General features: G+C 46.6%; 1 protein-coding gene across 2 annotated transcripts in view; it reads right to left on the bottom strand.

Moving 5' to 3' along the window:
• FNDC1 (fibronectin type III domain containing 1) overlaps nucleotides 1-21,085 on the bottom strand; it is a 112,361-nt gene that overhangs the window by 48,650 nt on the left and 42,626 nt on the right. For both annotated transcript variants that reach the window (XM_006051257.4, XM_045161905.1), the window contains 5 exons: nucleotides 13,413-13,619; nucleotides 7,277-7,375; nucleotides 5,682-5,799; nucleotides 2,132-2,319; nucleotides 1,311-1,418 (listed from right to left, as the gene is read on the bottom strand). In XM_006051257.4, the coding sequence (XP_006051319.3) occupies nucleotides 1,311-1,418; nucleotides 2,132-2,319; nucleotides 5,682-5,799; nucleotides 7,277-7,375; nucleotides 13,413-13,619 (720 nt within the window). The remainder of the gene's footprint in view (nucleotides 1-1,310; nucleotides 1,419-2,131; nucleotides 2,320-5,681; nucleotides 5,800-7,276; nucleotides 7,376-13,412; nucleotides 13,620-21,085) is intronic.

Below are 21,085 nucleotides of genomic sequence, written 5' to 3' on the forward strand. Positions count from 1 at the left end.
TGAAAAGATATCCTTATAGATTACCAAAGATAACTTAAGGTTGAATACAAAAGAGAACCATCCATTTTCTTTCATTAAGAAATTCTCAAAGGAGATCAGTGATAATTTGCTGAATTTCCTTCAGCTTACACAAATTTTGCATATTAAAGTTTTCTTCCAAAATCAAGTGACAATAAAAAGTACCCTTAGAGTACATTTGTGTAGTCGAAACCTAACCCTCAATTGTCGTTTAATTGCTAAGTCGTGTCTCTCTGCGACCCCATGGACTGTAACCTGCCAGGCTCCTCTGTCCATCGGATTTCCCAGGCAAGAATACTAGAGTGGGATGCCATTTCCTTCTTCAGAGGAGCTTCCTGACCCAGGGACTGAACCCATGTCTGCTGCATTGGCAGGCAGGTTCTTTACTGCTGAGCCACCTGGGAAGCCTAACCCTTAATACCACTCTTTTAAATGTCTCCAGGTAGATTTCCAAAAGGTTTCTGAATGTTTTTACATTAAAAAGAAATTATTTGTGCTCTTATTTAATGTTCTAACAGACTATTTTAAAATTTATCTAGTTGTGACTATTTTATTCTATTTTCATTTTTTTAAATCTACAGTATTTTTTTTTCCTGTTTTAAGATCATTTTTCTTCAAATCCCACCTCCCCAAAATTCAGTTGTTCAACATGTTGACAAATGGGGGAAAAAATCTATATAACATTTTAATTTTCAAGGAGAAAGGGGCAACTGAGGAGGAGATGGTTGGATGTTATCACAGACTCAATGGATATGAATTTGAGCAAACTCCAGGAGATGGTGAAGGACGGGGAAGCCTGGCATGCTGCAGTCCATGGGGCTGCAAAGAGTTGGACACGACTGAGCAACTGAACAATGACAACAAATATTTGTAGCGCATTCAAGACATTTATGATCCCATGGGGTTCCTGCTCAGCCTGACCTGCCATGATCTTAACTGACACAATGAAAAGATCCATAGGATGAAAAGCAAGGTGTCACTTTGGTTAAAGGTTATGATGTGACATCCATACAATTAACAACAGCCCTTTGATAGTAGCATCAAAATCCCTGCATACAGGGAGCGATGGAAAGTCATCTGCGTGATGACCCCGATCTGACTGACAGTGAAAACCCTGCTGAAATATCCTTGTCTACTGGGTTGGCATTCCAAATCCGTCTGTTAACTTCCCTGTTGCTTTGCAGTTGCCAAGCCTGCGATTAGAACCCGTGTTTATCAGGGTCAACGCACCCAGTTCTCTTTGGGTATTTCACTCCCACGTGTGCTTACACTCTCAGTCATGAGGTTCCTACCTTTCACTTTCCCCTCGGTCTCAGGCAGAGCATCCCAAGCTACAGTGACGGCTGTAGGCTTGCCATTGACTGGCCAGACGTTTAAATTTTCAGGAGCTGAGGTAGGAGCTACAAAAGGACAAGAATCCAGGTTTAAAAAGGCCCTTATGGCTGTTCTAAAAGTGACATATGGTCCCTGCATACATATATTTCATTGCAGAGCTACTGTGTTAATTTTTATTATACATGAGAGAAAATTCTCCACTTGCTCTTTGTGTATTTAGCGGTTTATGTCAGCTTTAGCAACTCATAGAGCAAGGAGGTTAGACACACATGGGGAAATGTTTTTAGGAATTCAGAATTTCTCTCATTGGTGAATACTGAAATATACAAAGAAGAATACAATCCAGTTCCAACTTCCTCTGGATAAAGGTTTGGGTTTTTTTAATAGACGTAATTTAAAAGAAAATAATTGTAGCCTTGAATATAGAACAAATTTCTCCCCCAGAATCAAGCACAACTTGAGTCTTAAGAAAGGAGAGTCTCTCCAATACTCTGGAGCCATGCGTTTGTTACTCAGGGGCGTTCACACAGACAGCAGGGATTTATGAAGGCTCCACGTGGTTTTAATGCACTCCACATGTCAGAAAAACATGCTCAGGAAAATAGCCAGTAAAGGCTAATGCATGGACCGAGGAAGCTTCTCACAAGATTTAGGGGTAATGCTACTTTGAAAAATGCCTCTCCTGGCCATTATCACTATGGCTCCCTGAAGTGTCTTTAAATCTCCTTTTAGGGGTAATTCCCAAGTTGCAAGTGCAAAGGCCATGCTGAATACAGACCGGACTCCGGCGTTCTCTGGAAGACAGATGTACTCCACCTGCCGTCTCGTTCGCCCTGGGAAATGCGGACTGCAAATTCATACATGGTGTCTGGACTCAGGTTCTCGACCAGCACACGTCTGTTGGAGACCTGCTTGTGATCCCATCTCGCCGACTCCCCCTTTTCTCGGTAGCGCACGGTGTACTGTCTGTAAGAAAACACAAAGCAGCAACACACCCAGCTGACCGGTTCTCTGCAGGTGGACACTGGCGTCCTTGATGTTTTCCCTTCCCCGTAAGCGATAACTTCTGAAGGTAAGTGGTGAAATCAAGAAGAGAAAGTTCAAAACTTGTGATTTTGTTATTAGTTCAAAGAATCTACTTACGTTCCAGGGAGGTGTGTCTAAAGTAGCCCAGGAAAGACAGAGCTTAGTGTCTTTTCAAGACCAAAACATTTTATTGCTCAAAATATCAAGCAGAAATTAAAAGGGAGGGATAAGGGGGGGACACTTTTTATGAGGCAAGTGCCTTATTAGGGGTGTGGGGGGGTGTGTGTACGTGGTATATGTGTGTGTTGGTGTGTATATGTGTGTGTACATGTGCGTGGTGTGTGGGAGTGGGGTGTGGGGGTGTGTGTACATGATATATGTGTATGTGGTGTGTGTGTACACGATGTGTGTCTCTGTGCGGCGTGTGTGTGTATGTGGTGTGTGTGTGTATATGTGGTGTGTGTGTATATGTGGTGTGTGTGTGTGTACGTGGTGTGTATGTATGTAGTGTGTGTGTATGTATTGTCTGTGCATGTGTATCTGGTGTGTGTCTGTGTGTGTGTGTATGTGGCAGGGGCATGTATGTGGTGTGTGTGTGTGTGTACATGGTGTGTATGTATGTGGTGTGTGTGTATGTGTTGCCTGTGCATGTGTATGTGGTGTGTGTGTGTGTATGTGGTGTGTGTGTACACGGTGTGTGTCTCTGTGTGGTGTGTGTGTGTGTGTGTGTGGTGTGTGTGTACATGGTGTGTGTGTGTGTATACATGGTATCTGTGTGTATATATGGTGCACGTGTGTGTACGTGGTATGTATGTATGTGGTGTGTATGTATGTGTTGCCTGTGCATGTGTTATGTGGTGTGTGTGTGTGTGTGTGTGTGGCAGGGGTGTGTATGTGCTCTGTGTGTGTGTACCTGGTGTGGAATGGGCAATATTAAGAACCAGATCCAGCCCAAAGCACCTTGGCTCTCCAGCAAAGAAAGACAGGAAGACTCACTAAGTACCAAAGCAGGCGTGTCTTCTATGAGTTCCGCAAGGAAAGGCAGCCTGTAGTTCTGAGTAGACTTAATACTGTGAGATGAACAAAAACGTACAACAAACAGAGCAGGAGAGAGAGGCTTATCAGAGGAACTCTGCTGTGTGCTTATCAGGCAGAGGAGTACCATGTGACCCAACGCACTCATATTTGACAGTCCCAGGCAGAAGACACCTCAGCACTCGACATTACAAGTTACAAACACCATTTATTGTTCTTCAGTCGCTCAGTCATGTCCGACACTTTGCAACCCCGTGGACTACAGAGCACCAGGCTTCCCTGTCCTTCACTGTCTCCTGGAGTTTGCTCAAATTCATGTCCATCAAGTCGCTTTTCTCAGACGTTTTCTTTGTGGCCACCTTACAGTAGATGGCGTTTGATGCCTTAACAGTGTGCTACTCATTGTGGTATTTCATTAGTTATGAAAGGCTGTCGTGCCCAACTCTTTGCGACCCCATGGACTATACAGTCCATGGAATTCTCCAGGCCAGAATACTGGAGTGGGTAGCTTTTCCCTCCGGGGGAATCTTCGCAATCCAGGGACTGAACCCAGGTCTCCCGCATTGCAGGCAGATTCTTTACCAGTTGAGCCACCAGGGAAGCCCTCAGTTGCAGACACAGCTCACCAATTAGCAGTAAGAGTTCTACTAAGAAAATTCAAGTCTTCTTTGTTTTCATCAGGATGTTGGAAACCAAAGTCCGTGTTGATTAGGAACACTTCCTGCTTGGGGAGCCCCTATGGCTTGGGAGAGAACCACTTATGCATCTTCTGAGGTCTCTGACAAGAAGCAGATGTCTTTTTTTACTAGCAGACAGTGACAGAAGCTCTAGCTAGAACAAATAATATTTATATATATATATATGTATATATATATATATAATGTAGAATAACATCTATATACCATATATATATATATATATATATATATATATATAAACACACTCAGCATTATATTCCATTCATTTTCTAAAGTATATTCACTTTTCCTGGTTGAAAATAGGTTAGAAAAATAATATATAATGACTAGACCACCAAGTCTTTGGCTTTCTCTTGGCTGTGTGCTTTCTCTTGGCTGTGTGTTAGTCATTTAACACACATTTTTATGACTACTGGTCTACCACTAACTAGAAATGGCATTCACCAGTGGCCACTTTGCTGACAAAGGTCTGTATAGTCAAAGCTATGGTTTTTCTGGTAGTCCTGTAGGGATGTAAGAGTTGGGCCCTAAAGAAGGCTGAGTGCTGAAGAATTGATGCTTTTGAACAGTGGTGCTGGAGAAGACTTCTGAAAGTTCCTTGGACAGCAAGGAGATCAAAACAGTCAATCCTAATGAAAATCAACCCTGAATATTCATTTAAAGGACTGACGCTGAAGCTGAAGCTCCAATACTTTGGCCACCTGATGAGAAGAGTCAACTCATTAGAAAAGACCCTGATGCTGGGAAAGACTGAAGGCAGGAGAAGAAGAGGTTGACAGAGGATGAGATGGTTGGATAGCATCACTGACTCAATGGACATGAGTGTGAGCAAGCTCCAGGAGATGGTGATAGACAGGGAAGCCTGGTGTGCTACAGTCCGTGGGGTCGCAAAGAGTTGGACATGACTTAAGGACTGAACAATAACAGTGACCTTTTTAACACAAAAATTATTTTAACCTCATGACTGGTTTTTCCTCCATTACTATTGCAAATGACCATAAAAAGCAGAAGAGCATAACATCATGGGTTAAGACAAAATAAAGCACATTTTGTTGCATATGTATAGATGAGCTGGACAGGAAGACATGCAGCATTTGAAGACTATTTCAAGAGGAGTCACTCTGCACAAGACATTAGACACACGTCCACCACTCTACACAAGACCCTTCCTGCGGCCACTATCTCCAAATACCAGGAAGACGGTAAGGCTCTTCTTCCTAAGATGGACCCATGTCCTCTGTGCCTGAATAGAACATTCAAGAGACAAAGCAAAACTTGGGGCAAAGAATGAAACAGAATCTAGGAAAATCCCAGAAACAAGATCAGACTATGAACAGATGAAATGTGAAGGCCCGCTGTGTGTCTTACCCACATCTAATCTGTGGGAGTGTGTACCACCCACAGAACCACCTAGATTGTCCTAGAACAGTCTACCCATCAGCTACAAAACAGGTCAGCATTCACGTATGTCTGAAAATACAATCGTTCAAACAAATACGTGTCTCTTCAGGGCCAGAAAAACCATGTCTCTCATACAGAAAATAAAGACAAAGAAAGAAGGAAAAGTACCTTGATGCAACAACTTTCTTCTGTTTTTCCAAAACAGGATCCACCCAGGCTACCAGCACAGACTGGGACGACATAACCCGGACGTTGATGTCTTCAGGTACGTCCAGTTCATCCTCTTCTGCAACGACAATGGGGCGTGTGGAAAGGCTGTCCCTACAACAGGCTCTGCCCTGAATCCCGCTGGCCCCCAGAGCCTAGATTTTAAATTGTTTATGCTTGATTTAGATAAAATAAAATGAATAGAAAGTCAAGCAATTATTTGATTGGTCAACACAGAAAACCAAAAATCTCCATTCTTTCTCTTCTTAAACATATTCTAAGCTGCCTAACCCAATCCACATAAGGACAGTCGTGCAAAAGGAGATGCTTTGCCTTGGTCAGAGATAGTCCAAATCACTCAGAGCTTTCTCAGTATACACTCTGAGTTTCTGGGAAATACTACTATTTTTACAGGAAGCAAAAGTTTGGGGAAGAAAAGTTCAATTCAGAGCATTTCCTGGGTGATTATGGCATGAAATAAGAATTCTAGCTCAACAATTGCACAAGTCACATTGAGTTTGGTGTCCTCGCAATTTAGAATATATGATTCCAAAGCAGATTAAATGTTATATTCAGATAGAAAAGAGAATTCAGTTTGACAGTTTCCAATGGACTACAGTAAAGTCACAAAGTTTATGTGTAGTCTGTAACACTGAGACTCACAAGATGTCTTCAGTTTTGCTTTTCTTAGTCTCTTGGAGTTTTGCGGGTTTTTTCATATGTTTTATCATTTCAACTTTCACGGATCATGTTTCAAAAGGTTGTGGCTTTTACTACAAGTAAGGGAAGCTAACTATGTAGCCTTTAGGAAAGTGATACAGGGACTTCTTCTAGAGCATCAATTAAAGAATTTTTTAAAAGTGAAACATCATACATGTGTGACTTTTATTATACAATGTACAATTACAGTAACTATCAATATAAGCATATACCATATAAATGTATTATTTAAATAAATTGTGAATTCACAAATATCATTATGTCATAGGTTGCCTCTTTAAATTAAGGTACATGATCCAGAAAAGGTATATGTAATTTGTTACTATATGACTGACATAAAAAGCATCTGTGAACAGATGTGGAAAAAACCATCCCTAAGTAAGTGACCAATGATCAGGCTATCAGCAAGCCAGTTTTACATTTTTCCTCACTCTTCCCAATGCCATTTTTAGGCAGTTTTAGCTGAAATAAAGCGTGAGGGCATATCTTGTGTGCTGCCCCATCCACACCTACCCTTCTCTCTCTCTTTGTTCCCAGTCTATCACCAAGGGCAATTTATGTGTGGATCAGACCGTGCCTATAAATGGAATAAATGCTTGGGGCTATCATGACAAATCTGAAGCCATTCAAATATACACAGGGATAGATTGCATCACAGGAACACTCTAGCCTCTGAGTAGAAAAGAAACACTCGTGCCTCCCTATATGACCAAGTCTGCCCCCCTGTTTCCCCTTATACCCAATAAAATCCATGTACGTCATCACCCGGCCAGCATCATTGGAAAACAGCCAAGCCCTAGACCATGGTTTGACCAGATGCGTCCCTGGAGACATACCTGAAATCTTCCGCTTCGTTAGGGCAGCCCTGTAGACCGGCTGACTCTGCCCCCGGGAGTTCATGGACTGCAAAGAGACCACATACACCGACTCGGAGGCTGCGGACCAACAAACAAGGGATGAGGTTCCGCCACTGGTTCTCTGGAAAGCACACCCCTGCTTGTCGATGTCTCCCTCCCCTTACCTCCTTCCCTTCTCACCTTATTGGCATTCTAACTTACTCAGGACAACTACAGATGAGACCAAGAACTGTAGGAACTAAACTCAAAAAGAACACAATTTATGTCGGGAAACGTGGAAGTGGTTTTTATGTGCAACTCCTGAAAAAGTGGGTTTCTACTGCATAAGTGTCAAAGAAAGATGAACAATGTTTAAAAAGGGAAAAGAATAGTGTATTTTTCCATGTAATTCCCTTGGACTTAAATATTGGAGGTAAATATTTTTTTTACCTCCAGAGAGGAGGGAATGTCCCTGTTTTTATTTTTCATCAAATAGAGAGGAGAGAGACAAAGAATATCAAGTACACCAGGCTCTCAGCCCAAGGGGGATGCTGTGCCCTTTGAACTAAAATCCTCAGAACTGCATCTCTGAAAATGAGCTAAGAGCAAACAGAGGAGTCTAGACTCATCCTTTATTTCTAGATTGTTCTATCCATTCACCCCCACTCCCACCCCCCAACTTGTGCATTGGGCCCACTAATATCCAATCTAAACTTGAAAACATTATTTGGAAATAAACTACAAAAACTAAAACCTACAGTTCTCAAGTACTATGGAATCACTGAGTCTGAGACCCAGGTAACACTCTGGCTTTCTTCCAATTTGAACTTTCTTATTTTACAAATGAGGACATAAAACCACAAAAATGGGTTAACTTGCCCAAAGTCACACCCCTAAGAAGGACTCATCAGTTCAGTCACTCAGTCGTGTCTGACTCTTTGTGACCCCATGAATCGCAGCACGCCAGGCCTCCCTGTCCATCACCAGCTTCCGGTGTTCACTCAAACTCATGTCTGTCGAGTCAGTGATGCCATCCAGCCATCTCATCCTCTGCCGTCCCCTTCTCCTCCTGCCCCCAATCCCTCCCAGAATCAGAGTCTTTTCCAATGAGTCAGCTCTTCACATGAGGTGGCCAAACTACTGAAGTTTCAGCTTTAGCATTAGTTCTTTCAAAGAACACCCAGGACTGATCTCCTTTAGGATGGACTGGTTGGATCTCCTTGCAGGCCAAGGGACTCTCAAGAGTCTTCTCCAACACCACAGTTCAAAAGCATCAATTCTTCGGCGCTCAGATTTCTTCACAGTCCAACTCTCACATCCATACATGACCACTGGAAAAACCATAGCCTTGACTAGACGTACCTTTGTTGGCAAAGTAATGTCTCTGCTTTTCAATATGCTATCTAGGTTGGTCATAACTTTCCTTCCAAGAAGGACTCATAATCTTCCCTCAATCCAAAGTTGCTAATACCCAACTCCAGGTTCTATCATGCTTGTTTCCTATAGCAGCCTTGATCAGTTCAAGAATAAAAATGAGGCCACTTGACATACTACTAATACGGATAATTATATCATCAGGTAATACGTCAGCACATTAATAAGACGGCATGCATGTGTGCTCAGTCAGTCGTGTCCGACTCTTTGTGACCCCATGGACTGCAGTGCACCAGGCTCCTCTGTCCATGGGATTCTCCAGGCAAGAATACTGGAGTGGGTTGCCATGCCCTTCTCCAGGGGATCTTCCTGACCCAGGGAACAAACTAGGGTCTCCTTCATTGCAGGCTGATTTGTTACCATCTGAGCCACCTGGGAAGCCCATAACGTGTCACTAGAATCCTAAAGAAAATATATAATGCTGGTGGCGTGCCTGCAGGAATGGCAAACGTCCATGTGGCGATGGCAGAACAAACCTATTGTTTTTACAAACAGTAAACATAAAAGGAGACCCATGTTCAAAAAAACTCACACAGAGAGCCCTGTTTATGTAAACTTCTATAGACTAATCACATTTCAAGCGAAGGAGTAACACGTGACAAGCTGCACGGTCTCTATGTATCTGTACATACATCAGTTCAGTTCAGTTCAGTCGCTCACCGACTCTTTGCGACCCCATGGACTGCAGCACACCCGGCCTCCCTGTCCATCACCAACTCCCAGAGTTTACTCAAACTCATGTCATTGAGTCATACATACATACATAGGGCAGATGAAACTCACACTGTGACCAGAGTACAGTATTAGGCTGAGGCTCTCACTTCTTATTCTGTCAGAAAATTCTGAAATGTTATGTTTTACAAAAAGGAAGAACCAAGCTTGTAACACTTGGATTCCCAGAACGTTAAATGTCTCAACATTGGAGTCCCTTCAGATGTGTTAATCTCTTGGAGCTACTGACAAGCACACCCAATGTCAACAAAGAAAATTTTTACTGTTCAATTTCACAATCCAGGAACATGTATAAAGAACTAACTGTGCAAAGCAGTGGCTCATCATTTATCAGGAACCACCAAGAAAAGACCAGTTTCTCACGACAGACTCTCCTGCAAGTCTGCAGTATAATTCTTAAAGTTCTTGATTTGCTGAATGCCCAGATTCTTGATTTGCTGAATGCCCAGATTCTTGACTTGCTGTGCTCTCCAGGTCAGTGTGGCCTGAGATGACCTCCAGGGAACAGGCTGCACTGCAGTAAACTATAACACCGGCCCGTGTGTGCCAGGTCTAGTCTCTGGGTGGGGTTAAGCATTTTATCTCAGTTCCTCACTTAGTCCCGACAAAGCCCCACAAATAAGCCACTCTCACCATCTCCTTTTCATGGATGAGGAGCCAGCTCAGTGGGGTGAGATGACCCCAAGGACATAGCCCAAATGCTAGGCTGGTCTCAGAGAAGCCCTGGGCTCTTACTAACATAGGTGAGAAGGGGCAGAGAGCCCAGACCCCACGGGACGCTGACCCTGGGCTGAGAAAGCGCCTGAGAGCTGGGCATGCATCAGTTCACCACTTTTTCATAGAGATATCATAGAGACCCAGTGGTATAAAAGCACACTTCTTCCTGCGCTCCTTTATCATTGAATAGAGTAGAAACAAAATTTCCAAAATGAGCGCAGCATCACCATCCAAGGGACCCCTGGGACCCCAGGTCCCACCCCTGCGCATCAGAGCCACCGACTCCCCTCACTTCCTGACCTCAGTGTGACGTGGCAGAAACTGACTCCCGAAGGTCCATGGAAATGTCCTGAAGGACTCCAGAGGCTCGTTCCTCTTTACTGTCCGGCTCCCACCTCCTCTGGGCTGGCTACCTCCTCCCCCTCTGTATTCCCACCACCCCCCGGGGGGCTCCTCTAAGTACAAGATTCAACACCGGTGGCCCCTCCCGGAGGCCAGAGAGCTGCCTGCCCCTGACGCTTCTCTGTCCCCTGCGGCTGCTTTCACAACAGCGAGCTCTACACACTCTAGGGACCGTCTGCCCCTGTAGGGGACTGTGAGGGGCCGTGTCAGGACGGTGCCTGACTTAGAAGATGCCCAAGGGGACGTGTTTGATGAATGACTCCGAGGGCAGGGTTTCTGCTGATGGGACCACAGGCCCATTTTTCTCCAAGTTTCCTTAAGGTTTGGCCATTCCCTGCAGTACCACACTTTCCGTGGCATCTCCATTACCAGTAGAATTAAAATCCTATGCAGGATACAGTAAGGAGACCAGTATCCTCGAACACAACAGGCCACTCCAACATCCCTGGGAATTCACGTCGCCCCATCCTCCCGGCCAGGATGAGCTAGTGTCCAGTGAGACCTCCTCCTACGTGATCACATAGATCTTCACGATGGCAAATGCAGCACTTTTTATTTGGTGAACATTCCAAAACTAGTGAGTGGAGTCCTGAGCTGTCCATTCAGGCTGGGATTGGGGCCTATCCCTGACCTCAGTGCCAACATTTGCTCAAGTTTAGGAAGTCAAAAAAAAAAAAAAAAAATCCTTCTGCTATGCTCAAGGGAGCCAGGGCTTCACTACTAAGGAAACAAAAAGTTAACAGAACCAGTCAGATGAAAAACTCGTTGACACCAAAGAACACTTTAATGCGTGGTGTCTAGGAAAGAACTCCGAGCAGTGAGCAGTCCCCGCTGGCACAGCGCTCGCCTGCAGTGTCAGATACGCAAAGGTGGGGACTCGGCTCTCCTGCTGATGCTCTGGATAGAACTTGGCCCGACTCCCCGAAACCACCATGTAACCTGCACAGCACAACCACTCAGGGCTAGGGGTAGGCCCCGGAATGGCTGGATGAACGAATGAGGTGTCAAGCCTCTAGCTCTGGGTCTTGCTGCTAATACTGAAGCCAGCCTTCACAAAATATGCACCACTCAGATTTCTCCAGTCTCTCCTGCAATCCCTAGTGGTTTTATGTGGCTTTGGAGCAGACAGATAGGTAGTCTCTACTGGCTGGAAAAAGCCTAGCATCTATTTTGAGGCTTTGATGCCATGCCCGGCTCATGGCTGCCTGTGCCACCACGTGGAGACCTCATAAAGGCCCCAGGATGCCGGGCCGATCCTGCCCTAGGAACATCCGACTGACTTTTCCAACAGCGGGTGTCTGAGCAGAGCAGTAAGGTAACTTCTGAGGATCTTTCAGGGAGGAAATCCAGCCCAGCCTCCCGCTCAGTGCCTCCAGCAGCTCAAACCTGCCCTGGTCAGTCTCCAGCCCCTCATTGTGTGTGCTGGGAGCTGAGCCATGATCGTGATGAGACCCCCGTATCCCCCTGGAGTCTCAGCAGGACCCAGTAGAATCACACCCTCTTCTTCGCTTGAGCACTGATTCAGTTAGGAAGGGAACAAGACTAAGCAGTGGGGGAGGGCACAGTGCCTCTTGCTGGTGTACACCAAGCTGGAGGACTTGTGGCAGGTCAGACCAAACCCCAGAGGCAGACAGACCTCATGGCCCCAGCAACCCTGGGCCGTCCACAACTCAGCCACAGAGGAGCAGAACAGACTGTATGCTCTGCAGCCCAGCTTCCCCTACAGGATGCGGAAGGAAGGGGCTCAGCCACACTTGCCCAGTGCCTCCTGCCAAACTCATCATGTAGATAAGGGAGTGTAAAGGAAGGAAGAAAAGCAGCAGTGTTCTAGGAGTGCTGCAGGGTATCCACCCCAAGGAATGCCAGGTGCAAGGAATCATCGCTGCCCCACCTCGGAGCATAGCCCATGTCCACTCTCCAGGCCTGTTGATGAGCAAGGCAAGCAGGCCTCGAACCAGGCAACCAAGCTCACAGCCTCTCCTGGCAAATGTTCCTTCAGCCTCCACGGCCGATGCTTCGATGCCTTCTTCAGAGGCATCAGAGTTTGCAAAGAGGAAGGAGGGCAGCCTTGGTCCACAGGCTCTATCAGCTGCCACCACACTTCATCTCAATGGGACCCAAGGTCCAATGCCCCAGGATCTAAGATGAAGCTTAAAAAGCTAAACGATGGGGCTTCCCTGATGACTCAGTGGTAAAGAATCTGCCTGCCAATGCAGGAGACATGGGTTCGATCCCTGATCTCTGGGAAGATCCCACAGGCCTCAGAGCAATTAAGCCTGTAGGCCACAACTATTAAGCCTGCGCTCTAGAGTCCACACACCACAACTACTGAAGTCCACACACCCTAGAGCCCGTGCTCCGCAACAAAAGAAGACAATGCAATGAGAAGCCGGTACACCACAGCTAGAGAGGAGCCCCCGCTCGCCACAACTAGAGAAAAGCCCACACAGCGATGATGACCCAGCACAGCCCAAAATAAACAAATAAAATTATATTTTTTAAAAAGCTAAACGATGAAAGCGGAGCTAAGATGGGAAAAGCATTTAGGCTCACCACCAACCGCCCCCCAACCCTGGCACATCCAGAAAACCAACCCACATCATGGCATCAGCACCACCCCGATCAGGAAGCTGCTGATGGACACTTGTTGGGCGGCCTTGTCCCACCGATAATGAAAGGTGAAAAGGACGGAGGCGTGGAGGGAAGGCAGAACAGTGAATTTCCGAATAACTGCAACACCTGGAAAATGAACATCACAGCCGAAAGACAACTTTCTGTTCAAAAGAGCTTCAAGATCTAAAAATGATCGCCAAGATCATTAAGACATTAAGGCAATGAACATGAAACTCACCTAGCTTTTTGATTTCGTGCGTTCGCTCATCTCTCGTCAGTGGGACGTAATTCATCTTCCGGCCACTTTCTCCGTAGCCCAGAAGGAAGCCCCGGGATCGGCGTGGACTCTTGGCTCCAGACAGGCGCGGTGCTTTCCACGCCACTGACAGCCGGTCGTCGGAGGAGCGGACTCGGACGCGCAAGGGCTTGTTGGGCACGTCCTTTTCTTAAAGAGGACACGACACAAGACCGTTAAACAGCAAACCCCAGAGCTCCCGACAGAGGAGGGAAAAGCGTGCCCAAAGATGGAGCCACGACAATCAGCAGCTGGGCTTAAGACATCCACTTTGGGTAACCAGTTCTAGTAAGAACATTCTTTCCCCAAGGGTATCAACAGTTGGTATCCACCCCACACAGGAGGCCGAGAGGTCTCAAGGATTTAAAGTGAAAACATACCATGTGTGAGACTGCCAGCCAGAAATCCTGGATGCTTTACAGTGTTCCTTTTCATCTATTTCCTCTTGCCCCCTTAAAGCCAAAAACTATATATCCTCTGGTGAAAGCAAAGGGTCAGCATAAAATATAGCAAACACACTTTCATGCTATTTTTAACTGTCCTCCTGGAAGCTTTTCCTCTATAAGTTTGGGGGAAAAAACTGGGCTTTCCTTGTCTTTATGGGGACTCACTAAGAGCTCAATCCTGCTTTCTGGTTTTGATCTTAATTTCTCTGGTGTGTCCAAGTCGTGCCCCTTCAGACAAACCCTGCTGCTATGCCCCACGTCTGCTGTTGCCTTCCTGCTAAATGAATCCATTTCCAGCACTCTTACTAAGCTGTTAAGTCTCAGGAGTCACTCTCATAGTTAACATTCTCAAAGCAAGGCCAGTACTTAATGTTCGAAGTTTTGCTTTTCCATCGATTAAGAGCTGATGATATGTTTGGGAACAAGGGTTACAGACTACGTGATAACTACACTGCCTGTTTCTGACAGCGGGCCACGTTCTAGCACTTTCGTGGGATCCAGTGACCCAGTGAGTGTCTCTCTGGCTATGTAAGCCAGGTTTATTTCCCAAGCATCGTTCCTCCCCTATGTACATCACCCCCATCACCAATTCTAATTTTATTAGACTGGAAAATTCCCACCTAAGTGAATATTTTAACACTAACTAAAACAAAATAAACAAACAAAAAATGTCATGAGTTGGCATGAGTTTCAACAGCATAATAATTGGAGATGGTTATGCCAAGAAGTCAGTCACCGGACTGTGTCTTCGAACCAAAAGGAATATCCTTTTGTATATTAGCTGGAGCTACCTAATCAGTCACTGAGCGCCCTCATTCCTAAAGGCTGCTAAAAGAATATCATATCATGGTTCAACAAATATTTTCCCCAATACACAAAGTAGAGATTATTGAGATTTTTTTGTTTTTAATCCAATAGCACAATGAACCAACTATATAAAATTTTGTTTTGCACCCTGGTGATGTAAACTGAACTCAGCTTTATTCTAAGTTCAGAGATGGGCTCTCCATTTCAAGAATCTAGCCTCTATAAAAATTAGGGACCACCAAGCAATATGGAAAGGACAAATATGCACATCTCTATAATTGAAAAGAAAATTTGTCTCAAGTGTTTAGTACGAATAGTCCAATTCATTAACAGCAGAATACTGATTCATGGAATGAGTTCCTACATTAATCCGATAAGTTGATTTTGCTTATGAGTCCCAATGGGGACCTCTTCCTTCATACTCCTAAGATCAGGATGCTCAGTGTTTCTAGAAAGATCCAGACTCTCAAATCTCATTAAGCGCTTGCATTATCTGTGGGTGACTGTGGATTTTCTTCATCAGCATGTGTCACTGCTGAACAGACCTTGTCCACTTGTGGGGCTAGGGTAGGAATCGTTTTTTAAAAGCTGGTAGTGAAAATATCTGGTAAAAACGACTCATGAGAGGCAAAATCTGGACAAGGGGCAGCATGCTGAGTCTCGATGAAACTTTGGTTTGGTTTTTGAAGTCAGCACATTTTTGGATGGCATGCATCAGAACAAAATATACAACCAAGTTTAACTTTTCAGGAATAGTGTTTGCATCATCTTCAGCTTTGTGCAAAGTTATGAAAGAAACTTGACGTGAGCCATAGGCAGGGGAACAGAGGTCAAGAGAGGAAATTTTAAAGGAAGCAGAAAACTTGGCTTCATTCTCTTTACATCTTCCAAGTCAAGTTGTACTCTGTGTGCCTCCAACACAAACTATCACCACCTACAGCACACGGTTCTATCAGAAGCCCCTCTGATGAGCGAGCCCACAGCCTCTCCCAGGAAAACCCCCTGAGGCTGGCGTTTGGTTCCAGAGTGTCCAGCTTTGGGCAGGCATCAGGGCTTTCTTTTTTTTTTAAGAAGTCTATAACTTGAAAATGATGTCTGCCTAGAGAACTGACTTATGAACAGGCCAGTGGGGAGGAAGGAGAGGGTAAGATGAATGGGGAGAGTAGCACGGATGCATATACACTACCATATATAAAATAGACAGCCAATGGAAATTTGCTATATGACTCAGGGAACTCAAACTGGGGCCTTGTAACAACTAGAGGGGTGGGAATGGGCGGCAGGTGGGAGAGAGGTTCAAGAGGGAGGGGACATATATACACCTAGGGCTAATTCATGTATGGCACAAATATTGTAAAGCGGCTATCCTTCAATCAAAAATAAATTATTTAAACATTCTGTCTGCCAATAATACACGGTATTCATTTACTCTTAAGAAAAGCTCATACCTCCTCGAGGGACCCTCGGTGATGCGGACGTGAGAAATGACGCCTGCTCGAGCTGCCACAGGCCATTTGCACTGCTCTTCTTCCCAGCAGGACTGGCAGGCTCCCCTCCACCCCCACGGCGGGCACAGGCTATCTCCTTGGGGCAGCGGCAAATGTGGTGGGTGTCCATGGTGCTGTCACCGATATGCCCAGCCTCAGGGTTGCCCTCTCCACTCACTCTTGTCCTAAAGCCCTGAGTGACACAACCACTCTGCCCACCACTGCAGAGAGCTGCCCATCCGTCTGGGACTTCTGGGATGATCTCCAGCAACACGGGCAAGTTGACCGAAAACACATGCATGGGTCTAACAAGATTCAGCTAAGCAGTAAATCACTGAGCAGAGATGGCGTCCCGGCTCTGTGGCCCGGCCCCCGCCCTGAGACCCGGCCAGCTCATCTACTTCACAGTGGGGCCAGCATCGGTGGAAAGCAAGCCTCGCCTCGGGGCCTTGGGGCTTCCCTGGTGGCTCAGACAGTGAAGTATCCACTGACAGTGAAGGAGACCGGGTTCAATCCCTGGGTCAGGAAGATCCCCTGGAAAAGGGGATGGCTACCCACTCCAGTATTCTTACCTGGGGAATTCCATGGACAAAGGAGCCTGGCGGGCTACAGTCCATGGGGTCGCAAAGAGCGACTAACACTTCTTCTTCATTTGGGGAGTGTGGTGGGCCTGTGCTCCAGAACAAATAACCCCTGACACTCAAGAGCAAAATTTCGAACAAACAGAAAGAAGGAAAAAGACCACTGGGGTGTCCTGAACTGCCGGGGTCCCTGAGGAAGAAGAAGGGGGGAGGTTCCAAAAACAAGGGACTCTGTCCCATACGAAACAGGTTTTGGCCTGAGATCCTGGCCCAGGCCAGGCCCACTAAATCTCAGCCACACTGCCCAGTGGCAGGAACAGCAGCAGCCCCCCTTGGACCGCATGGGCTCCCCCCAGCCCCAGGCTCCGGGCTGTGGTCCAACCCTCCACACCAGGGTTCCGAAACAAAGCCAGGCCTGCTGAGCAAGCTTTGGCAACAGGGCTGAGGCCAGCCCTACGACCAATCACACTTCTATTCTACAGAGAACCTCACACTTGGTTACAAGCTCTTGCTTGGTTCATTTTAACTGTCCTTCCAACATCTCCCAGGCGAGGAAGTCAGATGTCATAATCCCCACAAGAAAACTGAGGATCGAGAGGTGAAGTACCTGACCAAGGCCACATGGCTAAGTGCCAAGCAGCGAGCTGAATGCAGCCACCCTGATGCCAGTCTCCCCACTTGTCCACCGAGACCCCGTCCACTCATGCCATCCCAGCAGCCACCCAACCTCTTCTGCTAATAAACGTGAAACATGGGTTCTAAGCTGGAAAGGCCCCCTTCCAAGTGTGAGCATACTGCCTTGCACAGTAGGCCTCACATTTGCAGGTATGTGTTTTGGTTTTTTTTAAAACTCCTTGGATAGCAAGGAGATCCAACCAGTCTATCCTAAAGGAAATAACCCTGAACTGGAGGGATTGATGCTGAGGCTGAAGCTCTAATGCTCTGGCCACCTGATACGAAGAGCTGACTCATTGGAAAAGACCCTGATGCTGGGAAAGACTGAAGGCAGGAGGAGAAGGGGACAACAAAGGATGAGATGGTTGGATGGCATCACCGACTCAATGGACATGATTTTGAGCAAGTTCTGGGAGATGGTGAAGGGCAGGAGAGCCTAGCGTGCTACAGTCCATGGGGTCATAAAGAGTCAGACACAACTTAGCAGCTGAACAACAATAACAGTTTTGAGTTGGGGTATAGCCGGTGAACAATGTTGGGATAGTTTCAGGTGAACAGAGAAGGGATCCAGCCAGCATGTATACATTTTTTTCAGTGGATCAGACAGTATAACTAAGGAGCCAGAGAAGCTACTCAGCAGGTTGTCCTTAGCAACCAGAGAAGGCCACCGACTCTAGAAACCAGAGTGAGGTGGCAATGTCATTCCACTGTACTCAGCCCTAAAGCCAACCCCAACTTTTTCAAGTACTTTGAAAAGTTCCTTTCTTTAATGCTCTGGATGAAACACACTGTCAATTAGCTTTTATAGATCTTTTCTAGATCGTCTGGGAGCCTTCTTTTAAGCTGATGTACACATGAAGAAAATCTGTTCATGTGCTTCAAGTTCACTTGCAGTGAGATTTCCTAAGTGTTTTCTCTAAGCTGTGTATGATAGCCCCACAGAAGCCTTCTGAAAATATTCTAATAAATCCCTGTAAGCCTTTTCTCTTGAAAACAGGAAGTCACCATTGCCAAGAGGAATGATGTTCACATCCACCCGTGCTAAGTATATTTTGAACCTGGCAGGACACACTCCCTCCGTTGCTCTGGAGACCATTCAACCAGGTAGATGTTGCTCAGAATGAATTGATCTCAGAAGACCTACAGCGATTAATCACACACCGTCCACTAAGCACGTCAGTGAGGTGAAACGATTCCCATGTAAACTACAACCAACATCTGAAAGCCAGGCAGAATTAGAACACCTCCCCTGATGAGTACTGCCAGCTATGCAAATTGGCAAGTATTCTGAAATCATAGGGAGTCAAAAAAATCTGTTCTTTTCACACACACAAAAAATCCAAAATTCAACATGATGCTTTCTTTGCCCATTTACAATTCAGCTCTATTAAACACGTAGCTTCTGAATTGGGCTTCCATGGGCTCGAAAGCCAGAGTCTGAATCTGAGTCTACGTCTCACTGCCTTTCGAACTTCAGCTTCCTCCTTGGTCAAGCAGTGTCTCTGTTACTGGGTTTTGTAATTCACACTGTCCTGACATCTATCAAGGACACACTAAGTGCTCATTGTGTTTGTGATCGGTTGTGATAAAAACCCTCTTTTATCAGATTCATGGTGGGCAGGCGGCTCCTTTCAGAAGGTGAGCTGTGGTTGCATCAGAGTTTTCTGTGCGCACCAAAAAAAAAAAAAAAAATGTGTTTCGAAGAACCTGATAAAGAATCCACCTGCAATGAGGGAGACTTGGGTTCAATCCCTGGGTTGGGAAGATCCCCTGGAGAAGGGAAAGGCTACCCACTCCAGTATTCTGGCCTAGAGAATTCCATGGACTGTATAGTCCACGGGGTCGCAAAGAGTCGGACACAACTGAGCGACTTTCACTTTCAAAGAACCAGACAGGTGCAAAAGAAGTGGACTTCTTGCCAAAGACTCTACACTGAAAGCCTTCTCATATACGAGGCTGTCGACACCCAGCTGGCTTTGTTTGCACCATAAGCGGAAAGCACCATTCCTTGTCCTTGTCAGCATCTCACAGTCACACCACTCTGAGCCGGCCCCTCCTCTTCATTGGAATGAAAGTCCATGGCCCCGGCTGTCTGGTGACCACTTTCCCTGGCCCGGTCTCAACTAGCAGGACATTCTTGTTTCCAGGAGAACGTGAGGGATCCCTCAGTCTAGAGCTTCAGAGAGCAAGTGGTTTGTCCCACTGACCCACCTGACACCCACTGCACTGGCCTCCAAGCTTCACGAAGACAGGGCAGTGAGAGCCGCCCTTCCCCTCGCCCAGCCTCGGCCCCAGGCGGCCTCCCCACCCTTCCCAGGCATCAGACCTCAAGGCCACCAGGGACGCTGGTCTGAGGCCGGGAATCCAGCCCATGAGGCTGGACCACAGTCCTCACACTGCACTGTGTATCAGAACACCTTGGCGGTGGGTAGGAGGGGACTTGTGGAAACACATCCCCTCCCACCTGTATCCAGGACAGGTGACATTCGGGAGCTTCTGTGCACTTTCGATGAAAGAGCCTGATTAGGAAGAGGTGAGGGGGCGTGGGGGGGAGGGAAGGTGCACTGCGGGGCGGGGAGGGGAATGACACCAGCTGTCTCAACCAGAGGAACCAGACACATGCCTGCTGCCCCCACGCTGAGTCTGGGTGCCCACCCCTCCGATGCTGGCCGAGGCCAGAGTATGGGCAGGTTGGCAACACTTGACAGCCTTGGTCTGCCATGGGCTCCTTCTTCCCGGGTGAATTCCCACACTCAGTCCCGCTGCAACAGTCCCCCTGCAAAGGCTCCCAGAGCTCTTCTCCCCAACAACCAGATGTGCAACACTTACTCTAAAGTCTCCCTTTAATGCCCCAGTCTCCTCTCCAGTCAAAGCCCTCTGTACATTTAACGATGCACTGAACTGCAGTTTATTTGGACAAGCCCAGCTATTTAACAAGAGAGTGTTAGACACTCAGTCATGTCCGACTCTTTTCGACCCCATGGACTGTAGCCCACCAGCCTCCTCTGCCCACCAGATTCTCCAGGCAAGAATGCTGGACTGAGTTGCCATTCCCTTCTCCAGGGGATCTTCCCGACCCAAGGATCGAATTTGTGTCTCTCTCAATGCAGGCAGATTCTTTACCATCTGAGCCACCAGGGAAGCCCAAGAAGGGGAAAGGAAATCTCATGCCTTCACTTCAAAACAGTGTCTGTCAGAGCATCACCAACCTTCATCATCGACTGGATCCCTGCCAGGTAAGGCAGTGGACAAGCATCCTCATGATAACCCAATAAACACCCCATTTACAGACAAGGGAAGTGAGGCTCCAAGAGAGTAAGGGAGAATCTCCAAGCCAGACAGCATCAGGCACTCAGCTGGCATTGGAACCCAGGGCTTTGGGGGCTGCATCCCTGGTTCTCTCCACCCCTATTTAGAAGCTCACAGTGGTTGCAGAGTTGGTGTCACCCGCAGCCACACTGTGGCGTACACACAGTGCCCATCTGGAAGAGCGTCCCCCTGGGTACCCCTCTGGGGAAGGACTGCTCTGCAGAGCCGGGCATCACTGTCTATCTAGGACTGCCATATCATGAGCATCTCTGCATTCAGAAGATGCTGGCTAAGTTTCCAAGGGCCTGTCT

The sequence above is a fragment of the Bubalus bubalis genome, chromosome 10 (genome assembly GCF_019923935.1).
Source record: "Bubalus bubalis isolate 160015118507 breed Murrah chromosome 10, NDDB_SH_1, whole genome shotgun sequence".
Lineage (NCBI taxonomy): Eukaryota > Metazoa > Chordata > Mammalia > Artiodactyla > Bovidae > Bubalus > Bubalus bubalis.